This window comes from Tetrao urogallus, assembly GCF_951394365.1.
Source record: "Tetrao urogallus genome assembly, chromosome: 3".
Classification (NCBI taxonomy): domain Eukaryota; kingdom Metazoa; phylum Chordata; class Aves; order Galliformes; family Phasianidae; genus Tetrao; species Tetrao urogallus.
In genome coordinates, this window is record NC_136815.1 from 37,323,455 (window position 1) to 37,340,074 (window position 16,620).

The 16,620-nt window shown below is 38.5% G+C and overlaps 1 protein-coding gene across 3 annotated transcripts in view; it reads right to left on the bottom strand.

Moving 5' to 3' along the window:
* LYN (LYN proto-oncogene, Src family tyrosine kinase) overlaps nucleotides 1-16,620 on the bottom strand; it is a gene marked incomplete at both ends in the record, with an annotated part of 38,643 nt that overhangs the window by 20,585 nt on the left and 1,438 nt on the right. The window contains 5 exons of one of the 3 annotated variants that reach the window (XM_079533932.1): nucleotides 1,585-1,688; nucleotides 1,787-1,885; nucleotides 2,214-2,319; nucleotides 2,414-2,462; nucleotides 3,644-3,780. In XM_079533932.1, the coding sequence (XP_079390058.1) occupies nucleotides 1,585-1,688; nucleotides 1,787-1,885; nucleotides 2,214-2,319; nucleotides 2,414-2,462; nucleotides 3,644-3,780 (495 nt within the window). Of the gene's footprint in view, nucleotides 1-1,584; nucleotides 1,689-1,786; nucleotides 1,886-2,213; nucleotides 2,320-2,413; nucleotides 2,463-3,643; nucleotides 3,781-16,620 lie in introns of those variants that run through there. The other 2 variants (XM_079533934.1, XM_079533933.1) reach the window with 2 other exon arrangements.

Genomic DNA, 16,620 nt, shown 5'->3' on the forward strand with positions numbered 1-16,620 from the left:
GTCTGGGCTGCTCACACACACAGTTATCAACGAAAATATTTAATTTATTTTATTTTTACTTCTTCCTCAAAAAAGCCTATTGCAAGTAACATAAGGAATTCAGTCAATAGCTAGCTCTGAACTGGTCACCAAAGTGCTTACAGTCAGACTTTCTCTTTCATTCTTATTCAATAAATTTAAGAGTTCCATAATCCAGTCATCCATAACTAATGTACTGCATAAAGTCACACTGATTTGAGTAGAAACATCTGGGAAAGCAACTCTAGGGTTGTCAAACCAGTGAAATAGAAACTAAAATTCGAAGATCAGCATGTTAAAAAAGGAACAGGCTAGATGTCTCGGCCTGCTAGAAAAGGGATTGTTTGGAAATGGCCTGAGGCATGCAAGAAGGCATGAAGGTCTTTCAGTATTTGGGATTCTAACCTCAGTTAGGAATTAAGATGGGGCAGCATATTATCGATCCTAAACCACAGAACTCTTAATTTCTTTCACTTACACAAATCTCATTATCCATTTCCAAAGGAGAAGAAACCACCTCGGTTCCTTCTCTTTCTCTCCACATGCACATCCAGTGACAGGAGACAGAAGGAAATATTTAGTGGGTACTTTGCCTTACTTCTACAAGCCTCTGTTGAATTTAAATCACTGTCTTCATTAGAGAGCACAGAGACAGTGATTTGGGCTAGTTACAGAAAACTTCCTAAGCAACAATCATAGAATCATTTAAGTTGGATCATCAGGTCCAACCACTAACCTAACCTACTGAGTCCCATCACTAAACCATGTCCCTTAATGCCATGTTCACATGCCTCTTAAATGCTTCCAGAAATGGTGTCTCCACCACTTCCCTAAGCAACCACTTCCAATATTTGGCCATCTGCAATGTTAGGGCAAAAAAAAACTACTGTTATGGAGAGGACAGACATATGATCCACTGAAGGGATTAGCATGTTTTCCACCTGGAGGATCCAATGTATCCAATTGGAGCATCCAGTTAGGTCACTATTAGAGCTGAGATGTTGGAGCAGAACCATCTTACGCTCTTCTATACATCTCAGTTGAAACACCTGGAGAACTTACTAAACATTTAGTACAAAGAGCTGTATCTGTATATCAGAAATCTTTACCAAACTGTTTCTTTGCTTGTGTTTTAGATGATGCTACAACACAGAAGTGTAGACTCCTTTTATGCGTTAACTATACTTTAAAACTTGCAGTGATGGATATAGATACAAAAATGGAAGACAATAAAATACAGCTTCTACTATTTAGAACTAAAACTGTCTTTTAACAAAGGAATCATGAGTGCTATGAAGGAAAAAGATATTTTCATTCATTGCTGCTTCTTGTCAGTGTAATAATCCACAGGTACACACATCCCCCTCTGCTTCAACTTAAGAATTTGTAGCTTTCATCTCTTTCCCTGATAGCTTTCTCATACTTTTTACTCCTAAGTAGCTGCAGTCATTTCAAAACTGACAGACTGGTATAATTCCATAGCACTTGATGCAAACTTTTTTTTGAAGACAGCTTGCATATTTTAACTGTAATATCAATTTCAAAATCACCCATCCAAAAGTCTACCTTTTAATGTTTCACTTTCTCTGATAAGGAATGCTCCAGGGCCATTTCCAGGAGCCAGGAGTTGCCTTTCAGCATCTTTTCGAGTTATGTCTTTGAAGAACCACCTGAAAAATATTTCAGAGGGTTAGAACTTTTTCCCCCACCCACCAAAGATACAACACAAGGTTGAAAATGAAGCCTGGCAGTAGTTGGAAGAACTTACTCTTCTGTTTCCAAGGTGTTTACTTTTGCTACGTAATTGCTGGGAATGAAACCTTCTTTCTTTGTTGTAAGAGATTTAGCTTTCCACCAGTCTCCCAGCCTGAAAAACACACAACAGTAGTACACACAGGAAAGGAAAGTCATAAATGGTTGTTCAGTTTCTGTTGTGCCAAGGAGAGAAAAAATGCCTTTTCTCTGCATTCAGGCTCCACTTAGAAGCCATTGGTGCCATCAGAGCAAAGCTTGGTTATCATTACAGCTGCCAAGCTCTGCCCACATTCATATTTTCACAGATAAGGGATCTTTCTTAACATTTGTATACTTGTGTTACAAGCGGCAAATAAAAAATTACAAAAGAATTTTAGAAGTCAAAAAAAAAAAAAAAAAAAAAAAGGAAATTACAATACAATTTGAACTATCATACTCACTCTTCAATAACTTTCAATTTTTCTCCTTTTTTGAAGGACAAGTCATCTTCATGAAGGCCATCATAAGGATACAGAGCTACTACAATGAGTCCATGCTCTTCTGGTTCTACAAATATAGAAAGGCAAAGGATTATTCTGATTATTTCACAATCTGATGAGGACATAACACATAGGCAGCAAGATTCCTTTGGAAAACTTACCTTCATTGGCAAATATCTGTCCCGGCAGAAGGTGTGCATCTGTATTTGCCTATAATGAAATATGCCTTTAATTAAGCAGTTTTATATCTCTGAGCCAACACTACATTACAGTTACATATTATTCACTTGCTTTGTTATTATCTTATATGTCTTATGAAGCATTTTGCAATCATTTTTGACCTCTCATCAAAAGCAAATTACAACAAAGAAAATACAGTAAAACCCAACTAGATTTTGAACTGAGCAGCACAGACCCCAGGAAGCTGTTCAACAAGGGAAAGTTCACATTTTGCAACTTCTGCTGAACAGGCTTTACATGGGATAACTGGATGGCTAGTATCACATTGCCGGTGTAAGGAACTGTCATGCTAAAGAACTACAAGCACAGCTAAAAAAAAACCTAATTAAAAATAATGCAAACAGTAATTGCGATTTGTGTACATTGATACAGAGCATAATACTGTGTCAGCTGGCGACAAACAATAGGAGGGTGCAATCAACATCCATAGAGAATGCAGTCCCTGAGTAAGGACAGTTAAGAAATACTCCTTCTTCAGAAGAAGAGGGAGTGGGGAAAAGAGGTATGAGTAAATCTGCAAAGTAGCAAGCCTATTTACTAACCAGTGAGATTTCCTTTCCCAGCACCCCTTCTTTTTTGCTAGATAGCACACAAGGAACTTCCCTTAGCTCGTTCCTCTTTCACCACAGTACTGCCGGCTTCAGAACTGCACTCATTCTGCTCCTCTTCTGCTCCCTTACATACACACCTTATGTAAGGTCAAATATTGGCCTTCAGTGAATAAAAGGAAGGTTGACTACAACTGGTAAAGACTCTAACCTCAACCGTTTTAAACAGAAGTAATCACCATCTGGATCCCTTAGCTATTAATATCCAACACTGATGTCTCTAAAATTACCTAGCATTCTTCTACAGACATACCTACATTTAGGTCAAAAGTCTCCCAAGGAGAGACTAGGGAGTCTCCCAGTGTTTCATGCAGAAAACAATGTAAATTACAACACATAAAACAATGTAATTCATCAATCAATAACTTCTTTTTTTTTTTAGTACATATCCTTTAAGTGGGAACTGCACAACACTAAAAGCCAAATTGCAGACTAATGATCAATTTGAATTTCTTCATGCTTGTGTTTTGGACTGAAATTTAAGCTATGCCAGTCATGCTTTGATCTTGCTAGTGGAATTCTCCCCTGAGACTATCTACTTACTGGCCTTTGCTGTTTATTGGACGTTGGATCCCTCACATAAATAGTTCGTTCAGTTTTACGTACTGATTGATTCTTCAAATCTAGACCATCTCCATGCAGATTCTCTTTCCTTTTTGACTTTATACATCCCATATTTCCTGTTGGAATAAAAAAGGTATTAAACAAAACATTATGCCATAAACCAAGCAGTTTCCCACAGAGTCATCTGGTTTATGTAGCAAACATTTACTTCCTTTTTATATACAGTAGTTCACTGGAAGAACAACTTAATGTTCGGAACACATACTATAAGATTTTTTCTGATGCAAAGGAAAAAAACCAATGATTTATTGTTCCAATCCACAAATGAAGTAAATATTTCAAAATATTCATTTCCCATTCCAACCATTTCCAACATTTCTGATTTTCTGATTTATCATCTTTTCTCCTCAATCACCTCCTCTCCAACTTTCTGATTCTTCTGTGACCTTCAAAACAAATAGAAGTGCAAATATAATTACTGTAGTGAAAACCCGTTTCTGTGTTTTAGAGAAGGCTGCTCTTAAGCTGTAAGAAATACTGCAGAGGCTCTAGTGTAGCAGATCTTCAGGAAACAAAGAAATAATCCACTCTGAATGATGAGAACTGCAGCTGCAGTTAGCCATGCCTGTATGTCCCCACTTTATTTTGCATCTGCCAATCTAGCAGGGAGCTCGGCTGGATTCAAATCCCTGTCTCTCGCCAGGCTGATGATCTGTGCAATCCCAGCTCCAGGGCAGATATGCTGCTACAGTGACCTTCAGCAATCTCCTTGTCCAGATAAACCTGTTACAGCAGTTTAAAACAGACAGTAGGTGTATCAGTGATGACAAACCACCACACAAGTATTTCTTCTCCAACACAAATGAGAAGGATAATCCTTCCCACAGAATGTGCATCCATGCTCAGTCAGATGAAATACAGCTGCTAGCATCTGCATGGCTGGAACCTGACTGCTAATCCCACGATGTAATTACAGAGCACTTCAGCAAACACATATACAATGTTATCTCTATATTCCTCCCTCGGAGGATAGCAATTTTACTTACTCTTGAAAGAATCTACTAGGAAGGCTTTTCAAACCTCTTCTTCCTTCCTCTCTCCCTCCTTTCAGGTCAGTGCTCTAATGCTAGGTTCACGGTCATATTTTCCCTTGCAGGCATATATTCTCACTCCCCCTGCCCTAATTAATCTTTAAAGCCAGTTCTTTGAAGAACAGTGTAAAACAAAATAAGAGCTCAGCACAGATGGAGGGCTGAAGTAAGCCAGCTGTGAACAAAACACAGCTGGAGAAGCTAGATCATAGCGCCCTACACTACATCTTTCACCTCCATCTCTCTGAAGAAGAGGTTCTCCATCTTGTGCACCAACATTTCCATGCCCCATTCCTGCACAAAGAGACTCGGAGGCAGCCAGGATCTTCCCTTAGAGGCATACATCCATAATGCCTAATATTAGTTTGTGACAAAGTTCACTGGAAGATTTTCCAAACGTTCACTTCTGCGTGGATTATGTGCTTTGGGGAGGGAGGGGATAAAGAAGAGGATTCTTATTTTTAATAATTGTAAATGTATGAATGATTCTTGTTCTATTGTAAAATGGTCCACAGGGAATTTTTGTACACCCGTAAGCAAGTTGCTGTTTGCAAGCTCACCCTAGACTACTGGAAGCCCAGTGTTTAATTACTTGCTGTATCTGCAAGATCAGGTATTTAGCCACCTAAGCGCTAACCTTTTTGCTCTTGAGTATTTCTGCTTCTACAGAACAAACTGCTGAAGTTGAGGACATAAGATAATTTGATCCAAACTGCCTTTGTCTATTGCTGTAAGAAACCTGAAGATACCTTGGGAGACCGCAGTTCACCCAGCACCAATGTAAAGTCACAGAAAAGCATTTTTACTAACGTGTTCTTTTTTTTGTTGTTGGATTTTTTTTTTTTTTGGCAGCTTAAAGCACATGAGCAGTGAGCCTGTTGTGAGGTCCTGTTGCAAGCTCAAGGTTAACATTTGTTCATAACAATAACAATGGAACAGTAGTATCAATGTGCAGGTGCTATCTAATCCCACAGCAGTATACTCAGTGTCACGTAAAATTGCACAAATACAGTGTGTGAAACAGTGCGTGTGATGGCACCAAAAAGAAATCCTGCATCTCATCACAAAGAACTGCTTTTTTCCCCTGAGAGATGAAAACTCCTAGCCCTCAGTGAACATAGCTACATCTACATTAGGAGGAAGTTTTTCACACAGGGGTTGGTGACGCACTGGAACAGGTTGCCCAAGGAGGCTGTGGATGCCCCAGCCCTGGAGGCATTCAAGGCCAGGCTGGATGTGGCTCTGGGCAGCCTGGTCTGGTGACTGGTGACCCTGCACACAGCAGGGGGGTTGAAACTAGGTGATCATCGTGGTCCTTTTCAACCCAGGCCATTCTATGATTCTATGAAAATTGGAGTTGGGCTCCAATAACCAAATAGCCCCAAGCTGGTACTGAAGACAGTACGTGCTTCAACGGGGAGTTACTGTCCCCTTCCCTCCAGTACCTTTTTTTTTTTTCCAAAAGCCTCTGCTCAGTGATTGAGTGTAGTGTATGCACTGAAGGGCATATACTCAGTGCATTTCACCTGCATTGTCAGTTTTATAACCCACAGTATTATACTGAAATCTAAAGTTCCTTCCCAGGGTTTTGAGAGTGGTATCAACATAAACATTTGTGGAGCTAGTATAAATAGCAGGCACTGATAGGAGAGCTTCAATCAAAACACATTAAATAATGGATTTCGAAATATAAAATGCTATATAATTACGAGAGTTAATCACGAACTTTAAGTCCTAGCATATTACCCATTCAACAGAATAGATTTGAAATGCAAGAAGTGTATGCAGTGTGCATTTTTTTGTAGTCTACACAGTGCTCATAAAGAAATTCTGAAGGGAGAAAGTTAATCCATGCATAAATAAAATATTTTACTTAGTATCAAGTGTTTATTTGCATAGCTCTCTCTTCCTGTATCACAATGAATATCAAGGAAGTGTTTTGAGAAGATATAAAAGGAAAGCCAAAAAAAACCAACAACCAACAATGCAGGAGCACAGTATAATTACATACGACACCACATTATTGTTCTTCAGAGATAAAAATAATACAGACACCAGAGGAAATACTGTCAGTCCTCACTCAGGCTTTTTCCACCCAAAAGTTTTCCAGTACAGAAGGTATTACTATTCATCCACGCATTTTGCTGTCCACACAGATCCTCTTCACTATTGCTTTGATATCTATAGAGACATTTGCTTTAAATTTTCCTACTGAATCCCTTGTTATCTTCTGTTACATCTTGCTAGGGCAGCACGTGGGTCTTAATTTCAAAGCAAATTTCCAGAGTATCAGAAAGCAGCACAATACTTGAAGGTCAAAAGCTGCTCTCTATCCTAGAAGTGCTCTTGTGCTATCTGCCTTTTGCTGCTTCCAGCAGTCAGAGACTGTGTGACCACTGCCTGTCCATCTGCCACCGTTAGCAATTGAGGTTTAATTTCCCCTCCATTGCTTAAAAGCTGATCTTACTTTTCTCTTTGCTCACGGTTGCAACTATTGGCATCCTTGTGATTCACACGGTATTTACAGTGCAAATGGGAAACCCTTTCCTGAAAAATCACCCTGATACATCTGGGCCTTTCTGAAGTCATGCATTAATGCAAGTGATTCTCAAACCCTCACAGATTTTTCAATTCTCTAGAGCAGTTTTATTTTAATTTTTACCTATGATAATAATTTTTAGAAAGCAACTAAAATAAACACTTTGTTGGCTTGTTTTTTCTTCTTCCAATAATAAAGTATTTTTTAAAGAACTTCAAATGTGATGGTGGGTATATGCACAATTCTATTTTAGCCAATAAATATTTGTTTATCCAAAGAACAGCAATCAAGAATGTAAACATCAATTTTGTGGGTAGCTTCAGCTTTTAACACTTACATACATATGTGCTTAAACTGACACATAAAGTGAATTTGTATTCAATTATAAGTTTCATCAGCATTAAAATTTTCACCACCAACTCCATTATACATATATACAGAAGTGTGTCCTTGCAGTACAAATAAGATAGAGATGGTCCATTGAGAAGAAATAAATGAAGACCCTCAAATTATTCTGATCTTTAACACAGCTTTCTGTCTCCAGAATTCCAAGTAAAAGAACTGGAAGCAATTATTTTCACTACAAAAACAAAAACATTTTTAAAGCTAGGACTTTAAAATAGCTTGGAGAGCAGAGGGATAAATTCCTTCGTCTTTTAAACACATCTTTCAAAAATGGAAAATTACATCCTTTCTTCCTTCTGTTTTTCCCTAGTTTAATTCTATTTTATCTTAGTGTAGCCATTAATGCCTGCCTTTTTTTTTTCCTGCTATTTCACAAGTACCAAAGACAGAAGGTAAGACTGTGATGCTCTCATCACATCCACTGAATAATAAAGCTTGTGAGACTGCTCTGCATTATGTTCAAGGTCAAGGCCAAGGCAGAAGAGTCTTGAGGAAAGAAACAAACTCACTCAGGGTCTGAAAAACAAATAAACTTGGATCTAAAACCACTCAGAGGAAGAACTGTGAGCCAGCCCCGTCCAAGGACACCAACACCCGCTTTCTCGATACCATCCCCTAACTTTATTCTTCACCTCCTTCAACTGCTTCAGTTTCTCATTCCAGAAAATACAGAAATAAATGCAATCTTCAAGTTTAAGGAATTAGACTTTATCTTAAACTTCATTGCTGACTTCTTATTGTAAGCCTCAGCTGCCTGGTAACTTTCATTACATTAGACTATTCAGAGCACAGAAATCCTGGGTCAGCTTTTATCTTCGGGCCTGTTTCACTTCCTACATCTTGTTTTTGCAGCAGAGACCAGCTAGGGGAACTTCAGCAGTTTGTTCTTCCCTCGCCTTTCCGCTGAAATGGTTATGTACGTCTCAGTCGCTCCTCATCTCATGTATTTTAATCTCTTTTTAATTCAGTACTTTTCTACTGGACCACATTACATCATCTGCGTGTCTCTCAAACTGAATCAGCCCCTCAGATGGCACAGAGACACGAATCATGACGTGAGCCCTGAATGTTATAAGAAAGAACAAGAATAGCCTCCATCTACCCAGTGTTTACTATGACAGATGTGCCTGGGACTCCACTTGTAACTGTATTGTAAGAAACTGCATTCCAGCTGGCAGCATTTCTAAAAACAAGAGAAAAAAAAAAAAAAAAAAAAAAAAACAGGGAGTCCTTAAACTTCTTTCTTCTCTTTCTGGGAAAGGGTGAGACAAAGCTACAATAATATTTTGACATGCACATCTATAAAGAAGCAAAGACAGCAAACTGTTTAACCAACAGGGTAACCTTCGAAGAACAAATATCATTGTACTGTATGGAGCAGTCTATGAGATATCCTCAAACACATAAGCTGAACCATAAAACTTTCCAAGGGTTCACTAGAGCTATCTGCTTTATTACTGGTCTAACAACTACCTTCTGGAAAAGGCAGTACAATTGCATTATACAAGCTTTGAAACAAGGTAATAAAGCTCTGTTTATACAGAGGTTACTGCATGGCAGTGGGGAAGAACAAAATGTGAAAGGTTTCAGATCCTCACCACACTTGGCTTTGAGGCCATCTCACAACTCCCAGTCTTAAACACTCTCTGGGGCTGATAACAGCTTTGAACCTAACTGGCTCTTCACCTTCTCAAGTAATCAGGAAGAAGCGCGGCATCTCTCACTCTCTTCTCTAGGTTTTAAGGACCCAGACCTCGCAGTCTTTTCTATTTCCACCAGCCACCCAGGAGCCCACATCCCCATCTCTGCATTCACTCGACCTCATCCCTCCTAAGTGCAGGAGCTGCTCATGTGCCCCAAGATGACTTTCAGCATTGCCTTGCAACAAACAGCACTTCTGTTTCTTCCAAAGGTAGAAATACGTTCCCCAGTGAGTTTACTGTTTTCAAACTTTCATCACACTGGCCTTTTGTAATCATCTTGTGATCAGTTAGAACATCCAGGCTTGTCTCATTTTTCATAATGACAAATTCATGAGAGCAGACTTTCATATCTCCGGTAGCATGTCCTTACGTCTTTTCTCCATGATATTTTGCCAGACTGTCCTTTCTGCACAGTATTCTCAACTGCCCATGTGTTTCTAATGCCTCCAGTTGTTCTCCTACTTTTTCTATTGCTAATGAAACTGTTAAAAAAAAAAAAAAAAGTCTCAAAGCAACAGGAACGTGTAACTAGACAGGAGTCTGGGGAAGTGCAGCAGACAGGCACCACAATCCTATTCAGTGTCTTTCACAATTCCTTCCTAAGCCATTATGAGCAAGAAAACTCAACTTTGTCATGTTATCTCATTTTTATTTTCATTTTTTATCATTTTCCTTTCTCTCCTTAATGTTTTCCAATGTTTGCACTCCTGTTACAGTTCCAGATCCATCATGTTTACTTCTGCAATATTTGGTTTTTCTGTCCCACACCAGTATTTCTGCTCCTCCCCTTCACAACCCAATTCCCAACATGAGCACACAAACATCTCATTCCGACCACACCAATCTGGGCTGACAAAATACTTTACTGAACTCATTACATTTTTGACACCCATTCTTCCACCTTTTGGCATTGTTGGTTTGTTTGTTTTTTTTTCCCCTCCCATATCGGTCTGCATATTGAAATCAGCTGAAGGACTACATAACATTTCTGATTTAAGTCAACTTAAAGATGTTTTTTAAATCAGATTTCAAGTTAGAATGGGGAAAAGAAATAAACATGCTGCTATCTGACTACAGTGAAAGTGTACAGTGTATCAGACCAAACAGAAAACAATCCCCCAGAGAGCTAATATAAGAACAGGAAACCTCTGGTGTGATAAAATACCTGCAGTTGCTGTACCGATGTGTTTTGTTGCACACACAGGAGAAACCTTTTCTTCTATATCCCTCCTCTTTTCTTTATTTTTTTAATTTAGCTTATTTTTAACTTAAAAATACGGCATTCTAGCTATGCGATGTCTAATATTAACTAAAACACTGCTTTAACAAACAGAAAGTAAGAGTTTTTAAGTTACCACACCTCAAACTTCCAAGAATGAAATAGTCAAATATGGCTAAGTAGAAATTATGTGTGGTCAGACAAGGTTTGCACTTCCCTCCACAACCACTGCAACTGCATTTATAGAGTAACTTTGGCAAAACTAACTGTATCAGTTCACGTAAAGAGTTTCCTATATTCAACTGATACTAATCCAAAGTCCAATCTTCTGTTGTTTAGCCTCTAAATTCCAGGGTTAAGATAAGTTTATCCAGTGCTCAGCTCCTTTACAGGAACTTATGAATAACAGGGTAACAAATATAATGGTTATCAGCACAACTGATGACATGAGAGCGGTAGCTCTAGCACAGATAGCAGATGGGGAGAGAACCAAGCAATGAGCAAGAGAGAAGTGTTATCTCTTTTTTATGAATCCACCACAGCTTTCTCCTAAATTTCTTGGTTTCATGTAATAAATTTGCCCACAGTTAAAAATTAAGAAATAAGGGAACTCACGAAGAAACTGAAAGTACCTAATGCCATCATGGTAGCACAACAGTGTTATTACACTTGTAAAAGGATAAGAATAAAATTCTGAAGTCAAACATCACTTTGAAATGATGTAGAATACGATTATACAAACTACCGATTCTTTTCCCTGTTTATTCAATTGAATAAAAATACCAAAGCACAAGAAAGTTAATCCACATTAGACTGTAATTCTGTTAACATTGCATAATAGACTTCATGTATCGTGAAAACGTGCCAGATTCATGTAGTCAGCACCTTTGGCACTGATTTTAAATCAAGTCTTATATTAAACTAACATCTGGTTTCTGACCTTATAACACTTGCTTCATTTTATTACGGTCATTTGCCTCAACTGCATCCTCGAGACTTTTGAATCATTATCAACAATGAATTAATTCATTTTGCCAGCCCTCAGGCAACCACATCTCCCATTTCCTCAACTTCTCTTCCACTGTATTTACCTTTTGAAGATAGGGGAAAAGATCAAATAACATCTTAATTTGTCATAACAGAACAAATACTTTCATCAAATTATTCAAAAGGATCATATGAAACAGAACAGGGAAAGAAGTGTGCCAAAATGTTAACCATCTTAAAGGGAAGGTTACCAAGTACTTTACAAACTTAAGTGTTGAGCAAACTATACATAAAAATATCATTTTTTGCACTAGTAAAGAACCTTTACTAATGAGAAACAGCAACTTCATGTAAGCAAATCTCCATTTCCAAATGAAAATTTGGCCAAACCACTATACCAAGGAGAATCAAAAATTTTCCTAAGTATTCGGAAGCGTTACACTCCCTTGAGCAAACTCAAAGGATCACAGTCTGAGCATATCTGTGATTCACATACATTTTGTGCATCTTTAAATTCACTGCTTTGGTCAATAATGTGAATGTGCCAAAGGTTCAGTAGTCCAGCATTTGCCCCGAGTGTTGCATTGCCAACTACACCCGAGCTTTATAGATGTCAATTCATTACAAGTAGCAGTAGGATCCTTCTCCTCTCCATTGTAAATGACTGGTACAATCACCATGGCACAGGAAAATGGGACACCACCCACAAAAATGATAAGGCTCTGGGGCAAAGTCCAGGGGTACCTCTACACCACAGCACAGAAATCCATGGATACAAAGTCACAAAAATGAAGGACAGAGGGGCAAACTTTAACTAATTTATTTATTTAAAGAACACTTTTTGAACAGTTGCAGCACAGCTGACACCTCTGCAGCTCTCTGTCACTGCTGCCGGTCTTGCCAATTTACAAACCTACATCCTATCCTTCACTCCAGCACTACTCACCCACCTCCTTGCTCTCCCCTCCCTATTCTACACTTTGCCTCCCACACAAGGTGTAGTTTGAGGTGTACAACAAACATTTCTACATCAGTCCAGAACGCCTTGTTCATACACACAGCGGTTTTACTCTGATACTGTTGATTTGAACATACCTGTCAATTTACTTGTGGACAAAGCTGTAGCCACACAAATTACACTGAGCAACCAGTTGCTCTATATGAGCTATTTTGCAGTACCAAATGTCTGCATTTACTATGTAATACATGAAAGAGAAATTAGTGACCTTCTCCTAGTTTCACCAAGTTTCAGAAGACGATGTAGGACAAAGCGAGCAGCTTTCTAACATTTAGTAAAGTGCTTCAAAATTTGGTTGTCTCTTTAAGTATCATCATCAGGCTGTGTCCCAGGTAGCTCTTCAGCTGAAATCCATCACTCTGCACCCTCCAGAAGCTGTATTGGAAGGTATATTTGCCTTCCTTCATTCCCATCTGAATAAGGTAGCCCTTATTACTCAGCCTTAACATGCCTGACAAACATATGAACAAGGTACTGGTTAGGGAGAATCACCAACAGCTGCTATGACTAAGGGGAGATTGGTTACTAATAAACATGGCCTTCAATCAGTTAGAGATGTTGCTGACAATAAAAAGTCCTTTGCAGAAATGATGCCTTGCTTTGAGACGTACCTGTAACAAATCTACTGCCATACTGTAAACAGAGGGCTCAAAGACAATGGAATTATCACAGTATGACAACAGTCAAAAAATTCATGGTGAAGGTTTTGAGGGTGGCCTCATAGAAAGCACACCACTTCTTCTTTGAGTTTATCTTCTGTTTTCAGTGTGTTGTATTGAAGGAAAAGGGAGCAGATTCATCAGTGTATACTAGCTTTTGTTTTCCCAAATTCAGGTAATTTTAACTCTATGGAATAAATCAAGTTAGTAGAACTCTTATAACTCATTTTCAGCACCTAATTAAGTTAGTTGCGATTAAATTACTGATGAGTGATTTCTATATCAATGGATATTAACTCTCTACTAGCCTGGTCATTTTCCATCCCACATTACTTTGCATCATGCTGCTTTTACTGTGCTCCTCCATTGGTTAGAGGTCTTAATCTGGCACCACCTCCATGTTCAAATGCTGACATATACTCACAAACAAACCTGCCATTGAAACATAGCAATCTCATTACAGTAGCATCACACTGTGACTGGGGTGCCTCTCTGAAGCACTGATTTTCACAAACAACTCACAAAACAGGTATTTTTTTCCATCCCTCTCAAAAGCCAACATATAATTGAGTAGCAAAAAAGATCTACTTCTCTAGCAGACTATTTTGTGTTTCATTAGCTGCACTGTCTTTGGCATGTTGTATACTCAGAGAAACCCTTCCCAAACAGAACAATGTACTGAGGAATGTAATTAAGTTTTAAGGGTGAGCTCTGAACTCAGATGAAAATCTGGGGTTAAATCAGTTGTGCTGATGCATACTATTACTCTCACCCAGACTGCAGTTCCTCTTGGAACTTTGCAAACCCTGGGCAAGTTTTCTTCAGTTGCAAAAGGAAGTTGCAATAGTTCTATAAAAATTAGTGTCAAATCCAGTGTCAGTAAATTACAGTAGCAGAAACGATGTCTTGTGCTATATTCAGACTTTCCAGTAATACTAGGAGAACATTTAGTGCTAACTGTGTAAGCATTCATGACAGGAATCACCCAACCTTCTTCTCACTGGTGTAATTAGCAGAACAAGCTTTAACTTCAAAGGTGTAATCCACATTCTGGCACTGGTCCATTTATAATTCATCCATTTAACTTAAACTCTACGTCAATTCTATTCCTCTGGGAGCACCGAATTTAAAATGTGCACATTCTAGGTAACTTTCCTACCTCAGTGATCAGTTCCAAGCAAATGCCATAATTTGGGGTGCACATGGATGTGTCAGAGGAAATTGTCCGAGCAACCGTTTGCTACAAATATTGAAAATAAAACTAGAAAAGTTACAGCGTAAGCAATTTCTGGAGTTTTTTTAGATGACGTCATTGAGATCAGGACTTTGTGAAGAGATAGAGACAGACGTAAATGTACCAAACAATCCAGAAGGAATGCAAAGAGGATCAGGACTGAAAACCTGGCACAAAAAGGCAGAAGTACACTTTACTAAAATCTTGTGAAACAACTCAAGCTGAGGTGACAGTAAAGAGGAATACATGTCACTGAACAAACACAGAGTAAGAACCAACACTCAAGTTTCTAAGCATTCTTTTCACATTTGCTGCACGCGTGAGCACGAATAAGTAGTTTCTCCAAAGTTAACCAAAATCAAATATTGTACATTCTTCCATCTTTCAGAGAGGGATGAGAATGGGAATTTGGAAACTCTTGAGAAAGGATTGTGTAGCACCGGCACGCCAGCTCAGTTGGCTGTCCCTAGTTCAAACATCCTAATGAATAACTGCGCACCTTGGATTGCAAACGCGTGCGTCTTTGCAGGGGACCTTTCTCAAGAGCAAAAATGAGAAAAGGGGGAAAAAAAGAAAGTTCTCCAAATCTTGTAATAGCAGCTATGCAAGAACATTAACTTGATTTGAATCCTTTTACATCTGGGATAAGTTGTGCTACACTAAGCAGAAGTTCTAAGCAGAGGACAACACTTTCGTTTTATTCAGACCTGAAGAATCATGCAGCATTTGCTTAACATTTCCATTTCCTTCATTTTCAGAAATCCTTTAATACTTTGACCACTGCTACTACTTTGGCTGTGCCTGACATTTTTTTTCCTCTCTCTAAAATCAATGGTGATCCGTTCACAAAGCATCAAGACTGCATAGTATTTATGTTTTCTGTTGTTCCTAGCCCTGCTTAATGCTCAGAAGCCTAGCAGTTGGCTACAGATGCCGACCTATCAATTATGACCAGAGCCACTTCCACTGAATCATGCTCTGATCCTGTAATTGACATCTCAGAGAAGCTCAGGCCAGGACTTTTTAAGCAAAGTGCAGGACGCAGACCTCAATGAGCACAAAAACAAGTGATAATTTTAGCAGATTTAGACACGTGGTAAAGGCGAGGTCCCTAAGAAGAATTATTTTCACATTCATACTACAGATTGCAATAATTTTACAGCTCTCTTATTACAACTGTACTGGCTGCTCGTTAAAATTTGTAACCTTTGTAATTTCAAGTATGAAATACAGAGCTCACAGGCAAACTGCATGATTATACCTTAGTGAGCGAAAACCACAGGCAGTGCAAAAGCTCCATTGTTTATATACAACTTTTGCAGCTGCAATGTCTTCAGCATTCAGCTAACTTTCCAAGCAAGAGCTAGGAATAAATCAGTATTTGTTCACAATTATCTAAGACTTGCTCAGGAAAATTGTAATGACTCCACAATGAACTTATGTTTGAATCTCATAGAATTAAGACCCATGCAATGAAAACACTTTAATACTGTGGGAATGCACAGGAAGTTCTCAGGACTATACAAACCATATGAGAAAAGGTGAAGGGGAAATCCCTAAGAGGTCAGAAATGAGGTTGATATTGGGAAATAAGTGAAGAGGGAAGTTCGGATAAACAAAAAGATAAAAGGAGAAAAAATTATCAACAGCAAAAAATAACTAATAGGGCAGAGAACTTCAGACTCTAGGCAAACACATTTTCTCAATGGATATGACAAGATACAGAATGTATAATAACCAAAACAGTTGCACCACTGCTCAAAGGAGCAATGACTTTTCTGTGTCACACCACACCAAGCACCTTGATATTTTTATTTTTGCCAACGAAGCAAGGAAATCATATCAGGAAAAGACAAATAGCAAATAGTTAAATCCATTACAAAAAAGAGCAATATTCACATCACCAATTCAAATAAGGTATTAAAAAGCTGAATATTCCATTTTCTGACATGAAATCCAATGAATCCAATACACCCAGACCTGCTTAAATGTTTCATCTAAAACAGATATACCTCACTTGAAGGACCTTTTTCCCCCACTTCACCACTCCCTCAGATAAACCACTTTCCTGCTGGTGCTTGCTCCACATAAGTTGATTTTT